We start from the raw sequence: 27,437 nt of genomic DNA, 5'->3' as shown, positions 1-27,437 counted from the left end.
AAAAAAATTATTGGAAATCTAAAAGGATATTCAAGGATAAAAGTTTTAAAGGACATTTTTGACATCTTTTGATCCTTACAGGATAAAATAAAAATAATACGAACTATTTTACAAGTCTTCTTGATCATTTGACATCAAACTTATAGTAGTAGAATGATCAGAAATATTTTAAAACATTTTTTTAAAAATGTACTCCTCTGAAAATTTGAAGTCCTTTTAAAAGGAAACAGGATCACGAAATGAAAATTTGAAAACGCAGTTTTTCTCCATTTAATTTATTGTTCCATTTAATTTATTGTTTCAGATGTAATGGGTTAAAATTTATAAAAATTTACAAAGATTTTCGGTTTGTTTGATTTTGGCTCACTGCTGGGCTCTGCTAAAACTGATTTTCTTTTTATACACTTCACCTTCGTGAGAAGGGTATATATAAGTTTGTCATTCCGTTTGTAATTTGTACATTTTTCATTTCCGACCCTATAAAGTATTTATATTCTGGATCCTTATGGATAGCGGAGTCGATTAAGCCATGTCCGTCTGTCTGTCTGTCTGTTGAAATCAATTTTCTGAAGACCCCAGATATCTTCGTGATCCAAATCTTCAATAATTCTGTCAGACATGCTTTCGAGAATTTTTCTATTTAAAATCGGCCCACAAATGGCGGAGATATGAGGAAAAAACCAAGACAACCTCGATTTTTGACCTATTTTTGACCTATATCTGGATTACTAAGACATTAATATAGACAATATGGATATCTAATGATAGATATTTCAAAGACATTTGCAACGACGTATATAAGACCATAGTAAGTTGGACCTACAATGGGTCAAAATCGGTTAAAAAAAAAATTAAAATAATAATCGAAAAAATTTTTTCCAAAAAATGAAAAAAACAACTGGAAAAAAAAATAAATTTTGTTTACCTAAAAATATTTAAAATTTTGTAGTATAATTTGTTGAAGGGTATATAACATTCGGCTCAGCCGAATATAGCACTCTTACTTGTTTTATTTTCTAAGTTTAAAAAAATCAAACAAGTAGTTTGGAAATTCAAGTATTAATTAAATACTAGCATAACCCGGTGCACTTCGCACCCCTACCCTAGTAAAATTAAAAAAAAAATATGAATGAAAATCCGAAAATAACACATACAAAATTTGAGAATCTCACTTGATATTCGAAAATAACTTACTAATTTTGTATGGGAGATATCACTCCACTGCTCCGATCCCACCCATTTTTAAACCTTTTATGTAAATATAAAGCTTTACTTTAACTTTCATTTATAAGGGAGAGGTCATTCCTACTAAGCCCATCATGCTTAGCTAAACTTCGAACAGGGAACAGAAATAAATTCGTGTTATCTAACCTCCGTAGAATGGTAATGAATTGATTGATACAGAGTTTAAATTATTTTAGAATTATAGTTCTCCAGATATTCAAAATTAATTATTTACTTTGTGCCACAATCCCGACCATTTTCAGCCAATCTGTGTAAAATGGTAAGAGAGCAATGCGGACAAAGTTTGAAGAACCTTGCAAATATTATGACTCACCTCCTTTTCCGACCCCTCCCATTTTGTGTGCTATGCCCTCTAATCTAATTAAGTCTATATTCAGCTAAACTCCGCACAGTAATAAGAAATTATTACTCCATAAGTTTAAACACTTTTACAATTACAATCAAAATTTATTATATACTTTGTATAGCGTGTGCCACGCCCACTATTCCAATCCCGAACAATTTCAGCGAAACTATGCAAAATTATAAAAGAACCATTTAGACTTAGTTTGAAGAATCTTGCAATTATAGTTCACAAAATATTTAGAAATAACAATTTACTTTGTATGGGAGGCGACTCACCATTTTTTCCGACCCGTCCCATTTTTGATTAAACTTCATGCAGTGATAAGTAATTGATTCGTATGAAGTTTGAAAACCGTCACAATTATAGTTCTGCATATATTATAAAATAACTATTTACTTATGTACAATTACATATATTTACCCCCATATGCATAAACAAATTTTGAATGGAAATTTAGTTTTATAAACCTTTGATAAATTTAAAAATTGTTTATGCATATGGGAGTTAGAAAATAAAAAAAAACACCTTCAAAATACATATATTATTGTGACTTTAAATTACTAAAGTCTTCTTCTTTGTTTTCTATAACAACTCTCACTTAAAACAGAGCGAAATCAATACGGTTTAATTGTTTCTCTTATTTATTTACAACAACAAATTGAACAAACACGCCTTGCTTTGTTTACTTTTTAGCTTAAGGTTCACATGTACACGTTTTTGCATATGTGTTAATAACATCTTTAAACGCTTATAACTCCTAAAAAACTGAACCGATTTCAATAAAATATATATTCTGCACTTCTGTGAATAAATCCCTTTAAAATGGTATATTGATTGTCCAAATTGAATGTATAATGTGAGCGTAAAAGGGGTCTAAAGAAATCGACTTGCCTATTAATATTATGATGATCAGTGTTGCCAGGAGCTGGCGAAAAAAGAAGCTATATTGGCTTCAAAAAAAGCCAAAAAAAAGATAAAATATTATAAATTAAGAATTTTGGTTTATATTTATTTTTAAATAAAAAATTAGAAAATATGTTCATAAAATTCATCTGCTTTACTTAAAGGAAGTACTAAAAAGTTAAATACTAGATTAACCATGTCAGAAAATGGACATTGTTGGTTCTATATTTGTCCATTTGTAGTTTAATATATTCTGCCCCTGAGCCTTAAGCTTCGTAATTTTATTAGCACTTTAATTTTTCACTATCAATATGACATAATATATTTTTTTTGGTTTTACTACTTTATTATCAACGGGAAAAAAATTGATTTTGCGTAGAGTTTTCATATGGTAATCTTTGTCGCAATTGCTCAATTAGTTTAATTTGTCGTATTATTTTTGTCATAATCTTCACTAATTAAAACGTTCTTTATTTTATCTCTCATTCGTCAAACTAGTATGAAAAATGTGTCAAAAACATTAAACAATTTTCAATTGGCGACGATAATGGATCAAATTCCTTGAATTTTAAATCAGAAAACAGCAAATGATTTATTTACTTTTTGTACTTTGTGCAATACTGGTTTTAAAAAAAGATGGTACGCCAAATTATAATCAGTGTATTAATTACTTAAAAGTTTGGCTTTTTAGAATTGCTGGTTTGACGAAATTAAAACAAAATGGGTTTTAACTCGAAGCATAGATCCACAAGACGTTTAACGGCTATTGATCGCCATCGAGTATCACAAGCCTTTAAGAGTTTGTGGGGCGCTTGTCCATTATATAATGATCAATATAATGTGTAATAACAATTTTGTCTTGAAAGAGAATTTGCTAGACATTTAAGCTTTCAGATATAAAATACTCTATTTCATTTTGAACCACTTGATATTGGCAATTGTTATTTGTTCTTTTCATACTGCACAATTCTTGAGTATGTTGAAAAGCTAAATGAAAATCAGTAATGAATTAAAATGAAAATGGTTCACAAATATAAATAGCCTTTTTATTTACTCTTTAGTCCCGAATTTTTTAGCCTTTTTTAATTTCAAAAAAGGCTATTTTGAAATTAAGAAAAGGCTAGAAAAAAGCCACGAAGATAAAACCAAAATTTCGAGGCTAAAGAGTAAATAAAAAGGCTAAATTTAGCCTCAAAAAGGCTAAACTGGCAACACTGATTATGATATTGTACAATCCAGTTGAGACGTCAACGTATGAGTAATATTTTATTTCATTTAATTTTTTATTACGTATACTCACCCTTTCTTCAAAATAATTCAAACAAATTCTTAATTATTTTTAATATATTTTTTTTTATATTTTAATGTTTATTTAATTATTTTTTTTTTTACACATATATATAATTTTTTTTTTGTTTGTTTGGTTTTGTTTTAATATTTTTGTGCTACATAAATTATTTTATGAAAGACGTTCAATAATAATGATTTTGTTTTCTTAAATTTTGTGTTTAATTTTATTTAATAATATTAATAATTTCTGTTATTTTGTTGATTGTTGTTCTATTTTTTTGTTTTGTTTTTTTATAACTATTTCTTTCATTGATTTGATATTAATTCGTTTATTTCCTGTCTTTATTATTAAGTTTATTTTTTGGTTGGTTTTTGTTAATAAAATGTCAAAAATAAATTGTGTAAAATAACAATATGTGAAACCAGTTGATAATAAAAATAAACAAAAATATATTTCTTAATATAATTAAAAAAATAATTTACTTAATCTTGATATTCGTTATGTTAAAATTCATAATAAATTCGTAAACTTCGATGTACAATGAAATAAGATTGTAATGGAAATTAAATATTTAATTTGTTAAATGCTGGTTTGTTGTTTTTGTTATATTTATAATTAAATTGTTTATTACTATAGTGTTGATTTTCGGTTTGATTTAAATACTTTTTTGTTGCTTGTTTGTTCTCGTAATTATTTCTATTATTTATTTAACATATAAAGTTTTTGTTATTTTGGCAAATTTGATTTTAAAAATTTTGTTGATTTGATTTTTTTTTGTTTGTTTGATTTTTTATGCCCTTCATCAGAATGAATTTTTAAGTCAGTTATATACATAGCAAGTTTTGATAAAGTCTGTCTTATTGGTGTTATATGGAGTCCTTTGAAGGAAAACTGGGTCAAAATCCAATTTATATTGAATAATAATAACAAATAAGGAAATTTGTATTCGTGCCAGAGGTAGTTTGAATTTATATTCCGGAGTATCATTTAAACTGATGATGGGCATAGCAAAGTCGCCTTGAGACGACCATTTCATTATCTATTAATTTGTATGATTTTTAGTTTTGATTTCTAGATTCTCTATTTTATTTTGGTAATAATAAAACATTAGTTTTTTTTTGTTCGCTCACTAAATACAATATATAGTTTATAAAAAAGTTCATAAATTGTTTATATTTTTTTTTTTCGTTATAAAATCAAAAATTACTTTTAATTTGTTGGCAATTCTTGTTGTTTAAATGTAATTTTGGCACATTGTTTCCGAAATATATAAAAGTGTATATTTTTCATTTTTTTGTTTTGGCTTTAAAAATTATAAAATATACAAATTTTCAAAAAATCTTAGAGATACGTTGTTTTGTTTAAATATTTAAATGTTTTTATGATTTTTATTTTTCTCTTTTAATCTAATTTGAAAAAAGTAAACATTTAGTTTTAGTTTTCTGTTTTTTAATAAAGAAATTATTTATAAATTTTATAGTTTTGATTTAATGATTTTATTAAATTTAAATCTTTATAGTTTATAATTTATTACCTTCATTAAGGTTACTTTCTATTTCAATTTATATTTTGTATTTGTAATTCATTGTACATGGGTTTACATTTATATTAATTTCATAATTTATTTATTTATATATTTATTTAGTAAGTTAATTAATCTAATAAGAAGAAAAATATATTTATATAAATATTGTATTTATTTTAAATTTTTGTTGTAGTAAGTTTTTGTTTTTTTTTTTATAATTCTTAGTTAAGTTTTTATCTTTTAAACTAGTTTATTTCCTGATATTTACATTAAAAAATTTATTTTCCTTGTTTATAGTTTAGACAAAATTTCATACAAATATTTATACAAAGTCTTACAAAATTATATCAAAAAATTATTCAAATTAATCATCAGTCATTAGATTTTGGAAAATTAATTAATTACAATATTTTATTTCATTTATCTCATACATACTTTAACTCAATTTTATTTTTTTAATTACATAAATTTACATAATATTGTAGTAAAACGAAAGCAATTTGATGTGATTTTAATCTGTTTATGTTGGCTTTTTTGATTATTTAATGTTGTTTAGAATATTACTAAAATTTGATATTTTTTTAATAGATTTTAATTTGTAACGTGTCAAAAGAACAGAAAAAGACCACCTTATTATTTTCAATATATTGCGAAATAAAGTGCTTGCGTCATCTTGCACATAAAGATGCATATGCAACATTAATTTCCGAGGCAAAATTACACAAATTAGGCCTGTGAACTGGGATTAAAATTTAAAACATGTTGTACTATTAGAATTAAACCCTTCTAAAAATCAAGTAAGAGATCTATATTCGGCTGTGCCGAATCTTATATACCCTTTTCAAAATTATACTTTAAAATACATTTTTTTAAATATTTTAAGGTAAACAAAATTTAATTTTTTTTTAATTGTTTTTCAAAATTTTTTTTTCGAAATTGTTTTTTAATTTTTTTAAAAAAAAGTTTTTTCGAAATTTTTTTAAAAAAAAAATTATGACAATTTTTTGATGAAAAAAAATTCGGGTTAAAAAATATTTTTCCCGATTTTGACCTATTGTAGGTCCAACTTACTATAGCCTTATCTACATTGTTGCAATTGACTTTGAAATATCTATCATTAGATATCCATATTGACTATATTAATGACTTAGTAATCCATATATAGATCAAAAATAGGTCAAAAATCGAGGTTGTCCCGGTTTTTTGCTCATATCTTTCTCGAAAGCATGTCTGACAGAATTATTGAAGATTTGGATCCTGAAGATGTCTGGGGTCTTCAGAAAATTGATTTCAACAGACAGACGGACATGGCTTAATCGACTCCGCTATCTATAAGGATCCAGAAGGGTCGGTAATGAAAAATGTAGAAATTACAAACGGAATGACAAACTTATATATACCCTTCTCACGAAGGTGAAGGATATAACAAGTGACAGTTGAATTAATGCTTTCATGGCCAAAACTATCCAGTACTATTTGAATATGTGTCATTATTCCGCACAGTAGGGCGAATCTTCTAGTCTATTAGGGTGCCCCGAGGTTGATATGCTACACTATTGCGTGTTCGATTTCCTGGCTGTGTCTGTAGACAAGCAAAACGCTTCGTAGTTGGTAAATTAGTCCTAAATTATATTAACCGTAAATCAGTTCTACCCATCTTTGATCTGTCTTGAGTTACTGCAACAGTCTGGGTTCGCATGACGCTCTAAGATGTCATCCATCCATCCGTCTAAGTCTATCTGGATGTTCTCATTTCTTATGTAACATAGAGCTCCCATCATGGTTCTAAGAATTTTAGTTCTAAATTGGTTTCTAGATGCTACATTTGTGTTTATATTAGAACTAAGAATCATCTGCAAAGCTGAAAATGGTTAATTCTTCTGACTCGGGTAAATTAGAGGTGTATAATAGGTAAAGGGTTGATTGTAAAATACTTCCCTGAGGTACACCAGCGTTGATCGTATTATCGCTTGTCACTAATCGCCGCAGTTTTACCTAAACAAGCGATTCGACAGGTAACACTCTAGTAATTTGTGAGTACTAAAAGGCAGTAAACATTTTATCTTGTGTATTAGACCTTTATGCCAAAACTTGTTGAAAGTCTGGGCCAAGGCGAATTCATATAAGGTGACCTCATTAGCCCAGCTTATCATCTGCTGTTTTGCCCAAACTGTCAAAATTGTTGGCTTGTTGTTTACTTTCTAGTGAGCGCCAAAAAATTTAAAAAGTGAGAAAAAGCATAAAGTTTAAAAAGTGATATTAATAATAATAAAATCAATTTTAAAATATGCGTGTGTGCACTTATTGTAAATTTAAATATCCAAAGGGAAGTGGAACTTTGTTCCGCGTACCTAAAGATGAACTAAGTCGGAAGAAGTGGAGTGAAATTTGCCGAGTAAATCTCTCGCCACACTCCCGTATTTGTTCCAAACACTTTTTGGCTTCCAGTATGGTGAAGGTTGGAGGCGGAATTAACCTCTTACCAAATGCGGAACCTGGAAGTGGAGTGGGAGAAATTCAAGAGTAAGTTAGACACCCACTTTAAAGTATACATATATGTTCATGATAACTTTGCTGCTTTGGTGTTGGGCCACTGCTGAAGTTGAAGGTCTATCAACAACGTGAACAGCACTTTTACTTCATTCAATACCCGATGATTCTATACATTTGTCACTAGAAACTCCAAAATCTCGTCCACCACTCTGACCACTGACATATTTTTGACTTTGTTCTTTCATATTTCCGAGTAACATTTGGCGAAATGCTAAGAAATCATAGATTTTAAATTCGGTGTTTTTAATGTTTCCAATTTGTTTCCGCTGTTTAATATTAAATTTCTTTTGTTCACCACGCGTTTGAACTCTTCATCGATAATATTACCATTCTCCACAAGAAATAAAACAATAAATAAAAATAAATATAAATCTTTCACTGGTTTGTTGTTAAATTCCAGTTTATTATTAAATTCGCCTTGCTTTATACACAGCTGTTTTTTTGACAGATTGGGCAAGAAAGCAAAAACAAAATGTATGTTGTTTTTGTATTGTTGTACTTGTTGTAGGGATGAGGTCACCTTATATGAATTCGCCTTGGTCTGGGCAACATCTACAAATATTGCCGAACTTTTTTAGTTCGAAAGATTTTCGCATCTCTCCAGTTAGGCGGTTAATTTGCTCAATTGTTCCGTGATGCTCACGGAATCCAAATTGATGAACTGGAATAATGCTTTGACTATTTAAGACTGTTAAAATTTTTCTTTGCATTATTTTCCCAAATAGTTTAGACAAACAAGGCAATAAGCTAAACGGTCTGTAGGATGATGCCAATTTCAAATACTTTCCCGGCTTGGTTATCATTATAAATTGGGAGATTTTTCCAGTCATTCGGAAAAACTCCAAGATATAAAATCGCATTCAATAATACTGTGAGCATAATAATTGACATATCTGGTAGGTTTCTTATCATGGAAGATGTAATTAAATCATAACCTGTAGATATTTTTATTTTAATATTGTCTTTTATGATTATCTAAATATTGATTAGTTGAGAATCTGTTTCTATGTGAACAGGTAAGTCCCCTAATAAAAATTATTTGTTGGAGGATTTAGTTGGAATACATTACTTAAATGTTCAGCGAAAACTGTGAATTTATCCTTTGCACTACGTGCCCAGTTACCATCAGATTTTCATATCGGACTTTGACCCTCTACCGGTGGCTTAATGTTCTCAGCTGCCTTCCAAAGTGAGAAGTTTGAGTGCTTAGTATTGGTTAAACTTTCAATATAATTTCGCTTTCTGCAATTCTGTTCCAAACGAAGGGCTCTTTTTAGATTCTTACCTGCAGTGGACAGCCTATGCTTAGCAGCAGGAGATATTTCGTGTTGCCAATCTCTTCGACATCGCCTCTTTTCGTGAAGGAGTCTATTAATTTCTGCATTGGAAATATACATTTGAGGTTTAGGAGGAATTTGGCACTTAAAGTGATCCAAGGCCGAAAAGATTATAGACTTGAAGTCTCTGATACAACTGTTTATATCTTCTTCACACTGTATGTTATTTTCAGTGTGGATACGTCTGCTGGTGTATTTTTTATATTTCAATCAATTAGTCTTGAATAATGAACCTTCTGTATGAGACCATGGATATTGGCCGTAACAATTTAGTATAACGAGAGAAAGATCAGAAGATAGTTAATATGATATTTCTGCAGTAATATAATTTCTATTTAAATTCCTTGATATGGAAAAATCTATTAGATCAAGTATTTTTCTAGGATCAGAAAGTCAATAAGTGGGCTGACCAGGTTATATATAATCTAAGCATTCATTAATATGGTACCCCAGTATGTGTAATGTATTAAAAAATTCTTAAAAATGTTTTTTAGTCATCCAACTCCGTATTCTAAATGAAATAACAGATCACTCGTGACTGAAGTCATTATATAAAGACTCACATCGCAACTACGTATCTAAATTATTCAGCTGTATTACGAAAATCAGTTTTCGTAAACTTCGAACAACAATGGCTTTATTGCGCAATAATTTTAGTGAGCAGCTCTGGGCCACATGAACTGGTCTTGATATATTAGATACATGTAGCTTGCTGTACGTTTGCTAAAATAAGCAATTAATTTTGAATATTAGGGAATATTAATAAAATATTGTTTTAAAACAATTTAAATAATCCACTTTTTAGTTTATTTTAAATATTTTTACCCATCAGTTCAAAATTATGTAATAAATTCGCATCAATATCTCTGTAATTTTGACTTTTCCTATTCCCCAAAAATTCTTGAACATCAAGTTTAAAAGAATTCCATGCTGCTTATTCAACATCGGTTAATAGACACTCAAATTTGGTATCACCCAAAATTTGTCTTATTTGAGGACCCACAAATATCCCTTCTTTTAATTTAGCCTCAGAAAGACTCGGGAACACGCTGCATAAATATTGAAATGCTGGTTTTGTCTTATCTAAAGCATTTTGCAGTGTTTGTGTTATAGGAAAACCTCGATTTGACTGAATATTTTTTCTGCAAATAAAACGAAAATGGTCTGGGTTTATTTTACACTTTCTAGAAGACATTTTAAAATAGTTTTTACTTTAGAGCTTTGTATTTAGTAGCGATTTATTAACGTTTATCTACATGAAAGTATTTATTTTTTCCCGTTAATTTTTTTTGGAATTTGTCAAAAAAATACAACTCTGAAAGTATCTAGTAGTTATCACAATTTGGTACTCTACAGTAAAAATTAGAAGTGCCCAGGGCAGGTGAAAAATAAAAACCCATATATATCAAAATTTTAACGTATAGGTGGGAAGCAAAAAATGGTCAATTAACTAGCGTCCCTAGCTCTTCTCAAAAATATAAGTTTCATTCCATGAGCAAACAAGAATGTTTGATTTGTAAACTAGTGTTATTACAAAATATTCAAAAACTACCATTCGAATAAAGAAAAAAGTGCCAATAATAATTGACACACTTATTTACTAAGAATTATATTTGCTTTATTCGTGTTTCCAGGTCCATAATTACATAAATTGCTAAAAGTACCATTTGATGAACGAAAAGCACCACACCTTGATTCTTACTTCACTTAGATAAGCTAATATTTATGTCGATAAAATAAATAAATTTAAATATTAAAAAAATACCATTGGAAGAAAAATAACCAATTTACCTTTATCCTTTGACATGATTCAAATATGTCCTTTAAAAAAAGTGGAAATCTGTTAACCCTGATTCGCTACACCTTCGCATTCGCTACATCTTCGCACTCGAGTTCCAATTAAAATTCTGTTATTTATTTTTTGTATGACTGGAGCAACCAATGTTAAAAAATTTATCACATTTTGGCCCCTCTTGGTACTTTGACATTGAGATGATAAAAATTTTATTTTAATAAATTTCAGTATCGTAGTGAGAGCTCCTAATAGAATATCTCTATGTGAATTTATAGAAAAATATTGTATATTTTGTGGAAAAAGTAAATATATACATAAATACAATTTTTTATGGTTTGAATTTTCAAAAAGTACCAAATCTGTATTAGGATATTTTTAATAAGTGTTTATTAGGTTAATAGATAATATGGTTCTAAAAAAGTACCAAGATATAATTGTTACCGTTTTTCTTCCCCAAATTTTACGAATTTCAAAAACTTACCAAACAGCTGTCCACTTCTTTTAAGAAGATGACGATTTATTTAAATTTAGTTTTTAACTATTAAGTTTGGTTTGGTTACCGATTTTATCCCCTAAACCGTCTAGTTTACAAAAATCCCATCTACGTTGATCTATACAAGGAAGGAGTAAACTAAAGTCAGAATCGCGTTTTTCTTTTATATATATAGGTATACATGCGTATACGTAATATTTGTTTATTTGGAATTAAATAATACTCATACGCAACATATGTCTACTATTACAAATAATGAGAAATATTCAAAAAATTAACACAATTTAGAACTGATAACTTATAACAATTTTAACCATATATAGTTATGACTTAAACACAAATTGAATGTAGTTTGTGTAAAACAAAATTTATGTGCATGGTTTTACACAAGTCTTTAAAAATTTAGAAGTTATTTTTATTTTCTCCAGATTAAATCCACATCAATATTACTGATTCTTTTCTCACAATCTTATTCAAATAATTTAAAAGTCTTTTATAAAATTTTTACATTAAAACAAATAAATCATGTATGCAAGTATATCAAAGTAAACCTATTACATCATTACACTCATAAATACATACAATTAGATTTTATACATAAAAATACAACCTGATTCGAAAAAAATTTCCATATTTTTTCTCATATGTAGTTGTTAGTTTAATATTTTTATTTTTTTTCATAATGCATCGAAATAGTATAAAAGTATAGTAGATATATATTTTTTATTATTAGTTTCATAATGGGGAGGGGGTGGAGTTAAGAGTTTCATTCAGGAAATACATGCAATATTTTGATAATGTTTTTAAGGGGGAGTTTAATTGGAGATAAATGTTAAGTGTGCTTGTGTGTGAGAATAGTTTAATTTTATTTTAAAAAAGAATTTAGATTGATTGTCCGAAAGTTTATTTTATATATATATTTTTTTATTGTTTTGGTTCATCATCTACAAAACTGAGATGGAGAGACAGAGTTAAGTGGGGGTGGGGTTAATACTGTGATTTTTTTATGTTACATACATATATATAAAGGAGGACATATATAAGGAAGTAAAGGAGTTTTTATGTTTTTTAACATTTTCATGTCTTTCATCGGCTGCAAACACTATACATATTTATATATGCAGTAACTTTTGTTATAAATATTTAATTGTTTTCTTGTTTTAAATATAAATTCTTTATATACAAGGCTTTCCAAAAATACAAACATAAATAACAAAGTATATTTGTATACATATATACACACACAGATATACACATGAACCTAGTAAAAAACGGCAGAAATCATTTCATCAGTTGTAGTATTTTAACACATATTTTAACAAATATTTATATATACACGTGTCGATAAAACAGACAAATCATATACATGTAAAAATTACGTGAATTCGTACCCAGTAGGATATAGTTTTTTTTTTCAAATCAAACAATCAAACTTTTTTTGCGTAAACATTTTTGAGTTCTGTAAACGCAATTTATTTTATATTTTTCTTTGTTTTCTATATGTGTAAACTAGAGTTCAAGTCGTTTAGACGTTTACCAAGCGATATGACAAAAATATAAAAAAAAGAGAAAACGGTATTTTTTTCGGTTATGACGAATCTGGTACACCCATCATCAATATATGATAATATATATGCGCCAATTATAGACCGATCATCACACAAGTTGGTAGAAATTTTTGGTTCATAAAAATCTTGTTCTGTTTTCCATTTGCTTAAATTTGTATGAAACAAGAAGAGAGCTAATCGGCTGTGCCGAATCTTCTACACTCCACCAAATTAAATTATACTTCAAAATAAAAGTTTTAAATATTTTTAGGTACTTTAACAACAAAATTTAAACAAAAAAAATATTTTTTGTTTCCATAGTTGTTTTTTTCATTTTCTGGAAAAAAAAAATTTCGCATTGTTTTTTTATTTTTTTTTAAATTTAAATTTTTTTTTTGTTTTTTAAATTTGTTTGGAATATTTAGCAAAAAAAAAACTTTTGATGAAAAAAATTCGGGTTAAAAAATATTTTTTCCGATTTTGACCCATTGTAGGTCCAACTTGACCTTATATACGTCATTGCAAAGATCTTTGAAATATCTATCATTAGGTATCCATACTGTATATGTCTATATATATAAAATACAAAAAAATGGTTCTACCTATGTCCGTTATAGACTCTTAGACCATCCAACCGATTAGCTCCAAACTGGTATAATTGGAAAGGAAATTTTCTGAAGAAGAATTATCTCATGCAAACATTTTTCATCTATATATATAAAAATGGATGTATGTTCCGAATGAACTGAAAAACGGCTGGACCGATTTTAATAAACTTTTCAGGGAATCTTCAGAATAGCCTAGCGGGTCGCACTCTAAAGTCAGATTTTTGATTTTCGGTCTATGGGCGGAGGGCGGAGGGGTGTGGCAAAATCAAATTTTTACATTATACCGCTAATACCATCTATATATATAAAAAACCGCTGGATCGATTTTGATGAAATTTTCAGGGAATCTTCAGAATAGCCCAGCGGGTAACACTGTATAGTCAGATTTTTAATATTCGGTCTGTGGTCGGAGGGGCGTGTAAAAATCCAATTTTTACATTATACCGCTAATGCCATATATTTCATAAAAATGGATGTGTGTATGTATGTATGTTCCGTATGGACTCAAAAATGGCTGGACCGATTTTGATAAAATTTTCACGGAATCTTCAGAAAAGCCTTTTGGGTAACAGTGTATAGTCAGATTTTTGATTCGGTCTGTGATAAACAATAAAATACAAATCGATTGACACAGTAATGAACGATGAACAAGTCGTCAGTTCTCCTACTGAATTTTTAAATTCATTGGAACCAGCCGAAATGCCACCACATGTATTAACATTGAAGGTTGTATTACCGACTTTTTCCGACACTGTATATTAAAATCGAGATCTAGATGCAATATAAACTAGATGTTTTCTAAAGGCCAGCAACGCGGACCGAGTTCAGTTAGTTGTCTTTATAAATGACTTAGTAATCCAGATATAGATCAAAAAATATTACAAAAATTGTCCCAGTTTTTTCCTTATATCTCAGCTATTTATGGACCGATTTTAAATCGCTACCGAGCCGGAAGAATTCCAGAGATACTGGTGTATGATTCGTGTATGTAAGTTATTTGGGGGCTTCGGAAAGTTGATTTCAACAGACAGACAGACAGACGGAAAGACATACATACAGACGGACATGGCTTAATCTACTCCGTTATCTATAAGGATCCAGAATATTTATACTTTCTAGGGTCAGAAAATTACACCGCAATCTTTGATTTTTTTTACATTGAAATATATACTCCCAAAATTGACCTTTAACCTTTTCGAAGTAACCAATTTTATTCACAACATTTTAAAGACAATATCTTAGCCTTTAAAATGGAATCAAAAATTATGTTGGACTTTGAGGTGTTTCAATGTTAGGGCAATTATGTGTGTATAATTTTAGAAAATTTTAACAAATTTTTCAATTTTCAAATCGCGATATTCCGATGAGTCATTGATTTGAGGAACCCTTTGGAACCGTAATATGTGTGCTAAATTTTATTAATATCGAAGCAGTTTTCTGTCCTTTTTGATATGGATTTTCCTATTAAGTTAAAATGTATTAAACACAGTGATCGAGAAGAACTATAATTATTTTTGAACTCGGCGGACTCCAATAAAACAGATTTTTGGTGTATCATAGTGTGATTTGCTTATGCTCGGTTTCCATATCATCGACTTTTGTACATAATTTCGTAATGAAGAATTGACGGAGTGTATTTTAATCAGCCTCTATTCGAAATCAGATCAATGTAAATTGAATTGTAGTGGTATTTGACACTGACCTGTATTGAGGCCTAGATTGAGACCTTTATTGAAACCTTTATTGAGGCGTAGAACATTTATGAGAAAAAAAATTAATTTCGGCCTAGTCGTGCTAGTCAAGTGCTGATACTCGACTTCTTTCAGCAGTAAACAGGGATTTCTCGGCTTTGCTTAACCATAATAGGGTTTATTCAGTATTTAGTTTTTTGGCATTAAACTATGCATTTACCTTTATAAAACAGTTATCACCAAATAACTCATTTTTGGATTTTTTGTTGCTTAACTGGTTTTTGAAATAAACGATTTAATTTATACATATTCCTACTGGGTAGAGCAGTCGAAAGAAAAAATTAAAAAAAGAGAAAACAAAACATATACACAAATACTTTCAATCTTTCTCACTATCATAGACTCACTAACAAAACGATTTAATTACCTCAAATAAATTTTTTATTATCATCACTATTTGCTTTAGTTTGGAAAGACCACAATAAGAGGAGTTTGTACATAATTGTACGCCTATAAGTAAGTAAATAGTAGTTGCTAATCGCTGTAGTAGTTATACTCGTAGTTTTAGTTGCAGTCTAATAAATAATTTCTTTTTTTTATTATTTTCTTCTTAATTTCAGTTAATTATTGTTTTGCAGTGTATCGAGGAGATCGTTTGTTTTAAATATTTATTCGTTTCATGTCTTTCTAGATTTTTAACAACAACAAAAGGGGTATTAGTATTTGTTGTTGTCACTGTCTCACACCGATATGGAATAATCGGATTTTTCAGTTAGAAGTTTTTGTGTGGGTGCTGGTGAATGTTGTCGTGCTTGCTGTTGTTGTTTTTGTGTTGTTGTTGCTGTTGTAGCTGACGAGGGCGATGGTGATTTTGATGATGGTTGTTGCTGTTGTTGTTGTTGTTGGTTTTTATGTACAACTTGTTGTGGCTGCTGCTGCAGTTGCTGTAACTGTGGCTGTGAAATTGGACGAGCCTCTTGTGGTCTTTGCTGTTGCTGCTGTTGCTGTCTTAACAAATGTGATGTTGTGGAGGCCGGACGTGACCAGAGTGTTGATCTCAGACCTAATTTTAATTTCTTCAACGTTTCCACATCACATTCAACCTGTGCAACTTCAGCACGTTCCGCCGGTATAGCTACTTCAACGGGTATTTGATGGAATCCACTATTGGAAATTACATTGCATTCAGCTTGTAGCTGCAATGGATGCAGGGTGCGTATAGCACCTCCAGGCCTAATTATAGATTGGACAAGTATTTGGTAGTACATATTTATATGACAATATTTTTGCAATTTCTTTTTTTTTTTTTGTTTAGATTTATATAGTAGAAGTTGAGCACTACATAAATACATATAAAGAGTATATAGAGTAACAACAATGAATGAAAATAAATACCGTCTACATAAATGCGTAACAAACTAATGTACGAGTACGAGTACGAATTCGTATACAAGTATGGTTTTATTCACAATGAAAGTATTCGTGTTGCTGTTGTTCAAGTCAATGCTGTTGGCTGAATAATGATAAATATTTGAATTCAAGAAAAAAGCGTTGAAGCAAATGATGATTTTTTATTTTATAGGAAAACATTAAAAACCAAAATAATAATAACTGATGAATAGGTTAACCAACGAATATAGCGAGATTAGAATTTATTTTAAGCTACACATTTTCACATTTTATGTTCTGCATATAAAAGTGAAAATGATTTTGCTTTTAATGTTGTTTTGTAAATAAGATTCAGAAGATATTATGGAAAAACTTCTAAAAAATGTTTTAAATATGGTTGTTTATATACGACCTCAATTTTTGAGTTCCCTGTAATCTGCCTAGAACCCTATGTCTATAACACTATTTCTCTATCTTCAATTACACTAGTTAAACATTTCATCAACTTTCCTTTGAGCGTCAGTAGAGGTATGTTAGAGGCAACAGTTCTAGTGTATTTCTGGTGACATTGTCAACTAACGCGTCAATAGTTTGTTTTTTTTGTTATGCTGTGCAGAAAACAAGTAAGAGAGTTATATTCGGCTGTTCCAAATCTTACCAAATTATACTTTTAAATAAAAATTTTAATTACACTATACAACAAAATCAAATTTTTTCCAAAATTACAAGGTCCGACCAATAAATTTTGAGAGAGCAGACAAAAAAAAAAGACACGTGTATCAGCGTTTTGAAAGTTTACATGAAAATTTCACGGACAATATTTTTACGGAACATTTTAACCCCTTAAATCCCAGTTTTAATGGAGTTTGTTGCTCTTTTTTAAAAGAAGGACAAAAAACACCCATGCCTTGAGGAGTTAGAGGGTTAACATATTCTACAAAAATATTCTCCATAACATTTTGCATAATTTTGCTGAACACATCTAAAATGTAAGGATCACATGATTTCTTATGACGATTTACAATAAGAATTTGCCAGAGTTGGGAAACTTTAACCCCCCCTCAAATGAAATTCAGATGTAAACTTTCAAAACGCCGATACACGTGTCTTTTTTTGGTCTCCTCTATCAAAATTTATTGGTCGGACCTCGTAATTTTTTTTGGTGTTGTGCAGTGTTATTTTTAGGTAACAAAATTCCAAAAAAATAGTTTGTTAGTAAAAAAATATTTTTTTGATGAAAAAGAATTCGGGTTAAAAATCTTTTTTTCCGATTTTGACCCATTGTTGGTCCGGCATATATACTCCGTTGCACAGTTCATTTCATCATATTTTGTAAATAAATCTGACATTTCTAAAAGGCTCGTCCTATCGCGATACAGTTTGACGAGGGTGTAGCCAAGGTATGTATCCTACATATTTTCGAGTTATAGGCATTTCAAAATTGAAATTTTTAAATCTTGCCATAACTTGGTCGGTATTTTTAAAAATATAGATCGTAGTTTTCGACTCAATGGACATGATTTTTTTTTGTTAGTTAGTCAACTAAATTACCAATAATATATGGAAGATTTCAAAGCAATATCAATTATTGAACCAAAAATAAACGATTTTCAATTTATCAATTAAAAAAATAGTAGATTTTTGCTGTTTTTTGAAATTTTTTTTATCAAAATTTCAATTTTGGGCCACATGTTCTAAAATCCCAAAGCTCGGATCAGAAAAGGGAAAGCAACTTTAGAAATCTTGGTGTATTCCCTATTTATTCCCAAAGCATTTTTTCATCCCCGAAGGAAATGTCTACCCTATGGGTAAAATTGTAAAATATAAAATTTTTGGGAATTTTGCTTCAATTTTTAGGAATTGCGGGATTCCATTTAACCTTTTGACAAGTTTTTTAGATTAAAAAATATGCCACTTTTAAAACTCAGTTCTTCAAAAATATTGCACTTTTTCTTATGTAAGAATCATGTATGTAAGTTATTTGGGGGCCACGGGAAGTTGATTTCAACATACAGACGGACATGGGTATATCGACTCCACTATCTATAACAATCCAGAATATATGTATATTAAGCCGGGTTGATTTGTATGGACGATCAAAAAGTAAAAAAAAAGTTTCCTGAAGAAACCACAGGTTTAAAATCAAATCCTATCTTGGGCATATCGTCTTTTATCCAATAAAAAAAACTATTATTTATTGGGGAAATTTCTTAGAATTTTCCGTAGAATGCGTTTCTGCTATATGATTTTTCGTGAAAAAAAATCGACCCGCCTTGATGTATATATATATGTAGCAACGTTTTTTTGTAACAACGTCCATATTTTTATTAAATTTTTTTATATTGAAGTCAGCTGTTTTATGACTTGTCAAAAATAAACCACTTAACTGTCTAAAATGCGGAATTTTCAAAAATAAACCACTTAACTGTCTAAAATGCTGACGTAAACGGTATAGTTTATGAAAGTTGCTTATGATCATAAACTAGTTTGAAAATTACAAGTGTAAATGCACTATAAGATGTTCCATTTCTCTTTAGGTTTATGAATACAAAAAAAATTTAAATAAACTCATTTTTGTATTGATACCAAAATTATCCGCCACCAAACTTGTTCCAATTTCGATCCCATGTATAAAATTATTAATTTTAATATTTTTCATTTTAAACAAATTTTAGGAAACAACACTCTGTTTCCAAATTATATTTAGAGATTTTCGTACAAAAAATTTAAAATTGTTTTTGGGTCGTGTTTCTTTATCAGCCCCTTTATAAAATATTTTAAAGTAAATTTTCCAAACATTTTAAGCAGACTGTATCTTTTTGGATGTGAGTTAATTTTGAAACCAAGCACAGATAAGGGTTAGTTTTGAACAATATTTTTTTAAAGCTAAATTTGTATAAATAATTTGATTTTAAAACGTTGTTTATATTTGAAAATAGTTTATGAATAGCCTTTCTTAAACGTTTACATGACAAAACAAATTAACAAAAAAAAAAATATTTAGCAAAATGGTATTAAAATTAATTTTCTGTAAACATAATTTCAAGGGTTCCATGGTGTAATGGTAAGCACTCTGGACTCTGAATCCAGCGATCCGAGTTCAAGTCTCGGTGGGACCTAAGTTTTTAATATTTTCAAATATTCTTTTTTGAAAAGCAAGTGAACTAGGTATGAAAATTATTTTTTTTTTCTTTCACTGGAATTTCGAATTAAGGTAAATCGAATAATACCAGAAAAAACTTCGCTCACAATTTTAAATGTAACAACTTTACTACTGCTTTGAATATGAGATCGCAAGTTCAACTCACGGCTGCAGCAGATTTTTTTGTACTACAATTGTTTTTATTTAAACTGTGTCGCAGCCAAATTGAGACATCGCAGACAAAATTATGTACTTTTTCTAGTAGAAAAATAATAAAAATAACCTTCGGTAATGAAGTTTGAAAATAAGTATGAATGGTGAAGAATTCACTATGCAAACATATCATTATTATATTCAATTATATATATGGTTACAATAAACAAGTATATGTTTGTGACAACCATATTTATGATGAATCATTATATCATAATTGTTGTTCTCAGTTTATGATATCCATAGGCCGAGAGCAACATAATATGATAAGTCCTTCATTATAAAAATGGTTGTCACAAACATATACATGTTTACTGTAACTATATATATGATTGATACAATCATGTGAATCGTAAATTTACCATATTATGGTTGCCACAATCATATAAATAGTTACTGACTATAATATTGTTAAAAAACTTGTAAAAATGTTGAAATGGTTACAGTAAACATGCACAACTATTCATCGACGTTTCAGGTTTCTAATGAAACTTTTATATGTTATAATACAAAATCTTAGGAGAAAATAATGAAAAGCATTTGAAAATCTATCTGATCAATTCTTTGATATACTTAAAACAAACATATTCGAAATCTTATAATGAGCCATTTTTATTTGCTACAATTTAATGGAGTAACTTTTTACTTAAGCCGCTTTAGTAAACATAAGTACTTTATTTACTTAAATTTTTGAATTCAACAAAATTCTTCAAATAACAATTCATATGAATTACACAATATATTACATATTTACACATTCAAATATGCTACAGTAACATAACATTTTCTGAATCTTATTTACAAAAATATACATCTTTTTTTACCCCCAAAATTTCCTGCAACTTTGTTTATCTTACACTCCACCACCTAAGGTGGTCACAGTTGCCTATTCCTATGATTCATAGTCGAATTTCTGATCGATGGGGTTCATGTAGGTACATGAAATCTCGCCGATATTATAGCCAAAACTATTGACTATGCCATCGCTATCGACCAGACTTCCATCCACACTGCCCCCAAGGGCCGTATCCTATTTGGGCAGTGTTGGTGCCGTAAAGAATTTTGACGATAGAGGTGCGGTGGATGGATTCAAGAGTGTGCCACCCGATAGACCTTCGTCGGCCTTGTGAGCTATGGGACGAAATTGTGATGATGGCTGCATGCATGCCAGGGAGGGGGCTACAGATGCAAGGGAGTTAGTACAACTACTACTATCTAACAGGTCGGATGAGTGGTGGTCATTAAGGTTGGCTGTGTTGTGCTGCTGGGAATGGTGTGGTGCAATTTTGGGTGTGACAAGTAGGGGTTGTTGTGATAATTTGCTACTATTGCTACTGGTAAAACTACTGGATGTGTTAATGTTAGATGGTTGGTTGTGTTTTTGGTGTTGTTGCAATTGCAGTTGCTGTTGGTGTTGGAGGTGTTGCTGCTGTTGTTGTTGTTGTTGCTGTTGGTGTGTTATGGAAGGTGACTTAACCAATGTGGGTATGTGACATTGTATGGAATCTTGTGATTTAAATGTACTCGATATGGATTTTAGATTACCGACACCACTGCGTGGCGACAGTATCTTATTCGAATTGGAATTATTGCTAGACGAGTTTTTGCTATTGTTATGATGTCGCGGTGTTGTGTTGGTGGAAAACTGATATAATTGATGATGATACCTTGAACGACCGCGACGTGGCAATGATTTTTGTTCGGACATTGGTGATAGATCAGAGGATGTGCTTGATTGTGCTCCATGGTAGATGAAACCTGTGGGAATGGGGAAAAAAGAAGACAAAACAAATATAAATAAAGACAAAATTGGTAGTTTCTTTTTTTTGTTTTGCTAGGAAGGATCAATACAATACACAAATGTTTAAAAATCAAAATATTTGTATGTACAATACAATGTAAAATGAATTTACATGAAAACAAGCATCAAAATATGTTTAAAAATAAGGAATATTTTAGTTTGTTATTACTGCTATTATTTATTTTTTGTATACTTGTTGATTTTATGTATAAATTAGAGTAATAGAGAGTGTATTTTTGTGTTTTGTTTGTTTGTTTGTTTTCTTTAAGTCTTATAGTTTTATTAGAAATTCTTAAAAAAATATTTACGTAAGTAGGTAGATAGATAGATAGTTTAAATATTTAATACTACAGATAAGTTATTGATATATTGTGATTTTGAAAATGTGGTGTTAATCTTGAGTCTGTGAAAGAATTGAAAATTTTGTTAAAATAAAGCGTATACAATCAATATTTAATAGTTACTTAAAAATATCTTAATATATTTATACTTAAATTTTATAATATTTATGCAATGAAAAGATTTGGTTGAAATTAATATCAAATGAAAATTTTTGGATAACATATGGTTATGCTCATCGGAAAGATTCCTAAATGAAAATCAAATTGGAACTTGTTTTCATCTCAGATAATTTCGAGATTCTTCCCTACATGTCATTGGCTCTGATTGGTGTTTTACTGATTCTCGTCGATCCAAATTTCTAAGTAGTCTTGTAGCCAGAAATTAGTTATAGAAGGAAGTTGTGTGGAGAATCTCGAAAATTTAGTTATTCCGTTATTCGAAATTGAATATGAACTTTATATTTAAATATAGTTCCCAGAATATTTAGAAATAACCAATTGCTTTGTATGGCAGATGAATCAGCCCCTGTTCCGATTTCTTCCATTTTTGGTTGAACTTCATGTGACAAAAAATTAAATCTTATAAACTTTGAATCATTTCACAATTATAGTTCTCCAGATATTCCAAAATAACTATTCACTTTATATGATAGGTCCCACGCCCATTTTAAATCAAACTCCGTACAGTGATTCGAAATTAACTCCTACAAAGTTTAAATAATTTAAAGCATAGCAATTGTTGGCAACAATATGTTTTAGAAAGAGCCACGAGTGTTGGTACCAATTTGTTTTAGAAAGAGCCACGAGTGTTAGCAACAATTTGTTGTTGGAAGAGCCGAGACTGACGACAATTTAATATTGAAAGATCCACCATTGCTGGCAACATTTTGTTATAGAAGGAGCTACAATTGCTGGCAACAATTTGCTATTGAAATAGCCACCATTGCTGGCAAAAATTTATTATAGAAAGTACCACGATTGTTGGCAACAATTTGTTGTGGAATGAACCACGATTGTTGGCAACAATTTGTTGTGGAAAGAGCCACGATTGCCTGCAATAATTTGCTATGGAAAGTCTCACGATTGCTGGCAACAATTTAATACAAAAAGATCCACGATTTCTGGCAACATTTTGTTATAGAAACAGCCACCACTGCTGGTACCAATTTATTACAGAAAGAGCTACGAATGCCGGCAACAATTTATTACCGAAAGAGCCACGCAACAATTTATTATAGAAATAACGACGATTGTTGGCAGCAATTTGTTATAGAAAGAGCCAGGTTTGCTGGCAACATTGTGTTATGGACAGTATCACGATTTCTGGCAACAATTTATTATAGAAACATCCACGATTGCTGGCATCATTTTGTTATAGAAACAGCCACGATTGCTGGCAACAATTTATTATAGAAAGAGCCACCATTGCTAGCAACATTTTGTTATAGAAAGATCCACCATTTCTGGTACCAATTTATTACAGAAAGATCTACGATTGTCGGCAACAATTTATTATAGAAAGAGCCACGATTGCTGTCAACATTTTCTTATGGACAGAGTCACGATTGCTGGCAACAATTTATTATAGAAAGAACGACGATTGTTGGCAACAATTTATTATAGAAAGAGCCACGATTGCTGGCAACATTGTGTTATGGACAGTGTCACGATTTCTGGCAACAATTTATTATAGAAACAGCCACGATAGCTGGCATCATTTTGGTACAGAAAGAGCCACGATTACTGTCAACAATTTGTTATAGAAAGAGCCACCATTACTGGTAACATTTAGTTATAGAATGAGCCACGATTGCTGTCAACAATTTTCATTAGAAAGAGCAACAATTGCTGGCACCAATTTGTATTAGAAAGAACTACAATTGTTGCCATCATTTTGTTATGGACAGAGCCACCATTGCTGGCAATAATTTATTATAGAAAGAACCACGATTGCAGGCAACAATTTTTTATATGAAGAGTCAATACTGCTGGCAAGCATTTGTCATGGAAAGAGCCGCGATTGCTAGCAACATTTTGTTATAGACAGAGCAGCGATCGCTGGCAACATTTTGTTATAGACAGAGCAACGATCGCTGGCAACAATTTATTATAGAAAGAGCTACGATTGCTGGAAACAATTTGCTGTGTAAAGAGCCACGATTGCTGGCAAAATTTTGTTATAGACAGAGCCATCATTGCTGACAACAATTTATTATAGAAAGAGCCATGATTGTAAGCAATATTTTGTTATGGACAGAGTCACGATTGCTGGCAACAATTTATTATAGAAAGAGTCACGATTGCTGGCAATTATTTGATTTATAAAGAGCCACGATTGCTGGCAACAATTTATAATAGAAATAGGTTCGATTGCTGGCAATAGTTTGTTAAAGAAAGAGCCACTATTGCTGGCAACAATTTATAATAGAAAGAGGTTCGATTGCTGGCAATAGTTTGTTAAAGAAAGAGCCACTATTGCTGGCAACAATTTGTTATGGAACGATCCAAGATCGCTGGCAACAATTTGTTATAGAAAGACCTATCATTGCTGGCAACAATTTGTTTTAGAAAGAGCCACTATTGCTGGCAACAATTTATAATAGAAGGGGCTACGATTGCTGGCAACAATTTGTTATAGAAAGACTTAGGATTGCTGACATCAAGTTGTTTTAGAACGAGCCACGATTACTGGCAACAATTTTTGATATAAAGAGCCACAGTTGCTAGCAAAAATTTGTTATGGAATGAGACATGATTAGAGGCAATAATTTCTTATAGAAAGAGCCACGATTGCTGGAAACATTGTGTTATGGACAGTGTCACGATTTCTGGCAACAATTTATTATAGAAACAGCCACGATTGCTGGCAACAATTTATTATACAAAGAACCACGATTGCTGGCAACAATTTTTTATATGAAGAGTCAATACTGCTGGCAAGCATTTGTCATGGAAAGATCCACGATTGCTGGCAACATTTTGTTATAGACAGAGCCACGATTGCTGGCTACATTTTGTTGTAGACAGAGCAGCCATTGCTGGCAACATTCTGTTATAGACAGAGCAACGATCGCTGGCAACAATTTACTATAGAAAGATCCACTATTGTTAGAAACAATTTGTTGTATAAAGAGCCACGATTTCTGGCAACATTCTGTTATTGATAGAGCCACGATTTCTGGCAAAATTTTATTATAGACAGAGCCACCATTGCTGACAACAATTTATTATAGAAAGAGCCACGATTGTAAGCAATATTTTGTTATGGACAGAGTCCCGATTGCTGGCAACAATATGATTTAGAAAGAGCCACGATTGCTGGCAACAATTTATAATAGAAAGAGGTTCGATTGCTGGCAATAGTTTGTTAAAGAAAGAGCCACTATTGCTGGCAACAATTTGTTATGTAAAGATCCAAGATTGCTGGCAACAATTTGTTTTAGAAACAACCACGATTGCTGGTAATAATTTATAATAGAAAGAGCCACGATTGCTGGCAACAATTTATAATAGAACGAGCTACGATTGCCGGCAACAATTTGTTATAGAAAGACTTAGGATTGCTGACATAAAGTTGTTTTAGAACGAGCCACGATTACTGGCAACGATTTTTTATATAAAGAGCCTCGATTGCTAGAGGCAATAATTTCTTATAGAAAGAGCCACGACTGCTGCCAACAATTTACTTTAAAAAGTGCCACGATTGCTGGCAACAATTTTTTTTGGAATGTGTCACTACTGGTGGCAACAATTTGTTTTACAAATTGCTGGCAACAATTTGTTTCGGAAATTACTATTGCTGGTAAAAAGAAAGACCCACGATTATAGAAGGAGCCACGATTTCTAGCAACAAATTGCTATTGCTGGTAAACAATTGTTATAGAAAGAGCCACGACTGCTGTGAACAATTTATTATAGAAATATTTACGATTGCTTGCAGCAGTTTATTATACAACAAAGTGAGCTGTACCTTAGAAGCTACGTTTTTACCATTAAACGTGGCATATTGGTAGCATGGATTGTATATGAGATCGAAATTTCGATTTGAACTGCAACAATCAATTTCTAAAATTCCTGGTCCAAAAAGTTTATATAAAAAAGGAAATACTGAAAGTGAATTGTGGATATTTATTTAAAATTCGGAATGACGAATGTAAATTTCTTCCACCTATTCATCTACTTTCGAATAAATATTATAGCATACACATATTTTCAACCAAATACTTTTCGAAATAATTATTTAAATCATTCAATAAACTTACTGTGCTTCATTTTCCCCTCATGCTGATTAGATGACTCCGTACGACTCGAAGTCAGTTGGTCCTGATCCGATTCGGACTCTTCACTTTCTGGCTCTGTTTTGCGGGAATGACGGCGGCGATTTTTAGAAGACTACAGTAAATACGAATACAAAAAAAAAATAGCAAAGAAAAAAAAAATCAATTGCTGTTTATAAAAGTGAGTTGTTGAAAAAATAGCTATGAGGATTTATGGGATTAATGCTACAAAAGCGTTTAAGCATTCTACTCTACTTAGAAATGGTAGTACAATATGAATTTTGTTTTCTTATACAAAAATAAAAATTCAAACAATAAAATTGTTGAAAAAAAAGAATAGAGGAGAGTTAAAAGTTTATAATATCAAGCGTTCATTTGGCTTATTTTTTTGTACACAATTTAAATATACATTTTTTTATATAGAAATTAAAACAAATAAATAAAAACCAATAAATTACAAATAATTTACATTTAAAAAAAAAGGCGAGTTTTAGTAAATAGAAAAATCCCACAGTTTACCGTCATATAAAAATGAATACAAAAAATTTAAGAACAATAAAATATAAACCAAAAAATAATCTTTATAAAACAATAAAACGAAAAAAAAACATTTAAAAGCTTTTATTTAGTTTAATGTACTAAAAATACTGCAGTTGTGGCCATCTGACTGGCTGACTGGTGTGTGAGTGAGGGTTGGTTTGCTGGAGTTGAGCTTCTTACTGCTGCTGATTGTTTTGCAAAAAACTATAAGTTGCCACAACAATGCTTTTGTTTTACTATTTAATTTTTATTTTAAAAAATTTTGTTTTACAACTAAAACTGTTAGACCAACCAGAAACAACAATAAATCATAAAACAATAGAAATCAAGACAAAATTAAAAGAGAAAAAAAACAGAAAATGAAATGAAAAAAATTATGTATTAAATAAACGCACGATAT

The 27,437-nt window shown here is 30.2% G+C and overlaps 1 protein-coding gene and 1 non-coding gene across 2 annotated transcripts in view; one reads left to right on the top strand and one right to left on the bottom strand.

Moving 5' to 3' along the window:
- Positions 1-16,001: 16,001 nt before the first annotated feature.
- Positions 16,002-27,437, bottom strand: part of Dscam2 (Down syndrome cell adhesion molecule 2) — a 168,392-nt gene continuing 156,956 nt past the window's right edge. Inside the window, exons 20-22 of the mRNA XM_065503597.1 lie at positions 26,483-26,612; positions 21,746-21,836; positions 16,002-16,567 (exon numbers count right to left, since the gene is read on the bottom strand). Coding sequence (XP_065359669.1) covers positions 16,075-16,567; positions 21,746-21,836; positions 26,483-26,612 — 714 coding nt within the window. The 3' untranslated portion in view covers positions 16,002-16,074. The remainder of the gene's footprint in view (positions 16,568-21,745; positions 21,837-26,482; positions 26,613-27,437) is intronic.
- On the top strand, positions 19,771-19,842 carry TRNAQ-CUG (transfer RNA glutamine (anticodon CUG)). Its single transcript has one exon. It is a non-coding gene; the product is annotated as a tRNA-Gln (tRNA).

The sequence above is a fragment of the Calliphora vicina genome, chromosome 3 (genome assembly GCF_958450345.1).
Source record: "Calliphora vicina chromosome 3, idCalVici1.1, whole genome shotgun sequence".
Classification (NCBI taxonomy): Eukaryota; Metazoa; Arthropoda; class Insecta; order Diptera; family Calliphoridae; genus Calliphora; species Calliphora vicina.
Note: the sequence above shows the minus strand (reverse complement) of the source record. Positions and strands in the feature narration are given on the sequence as shown.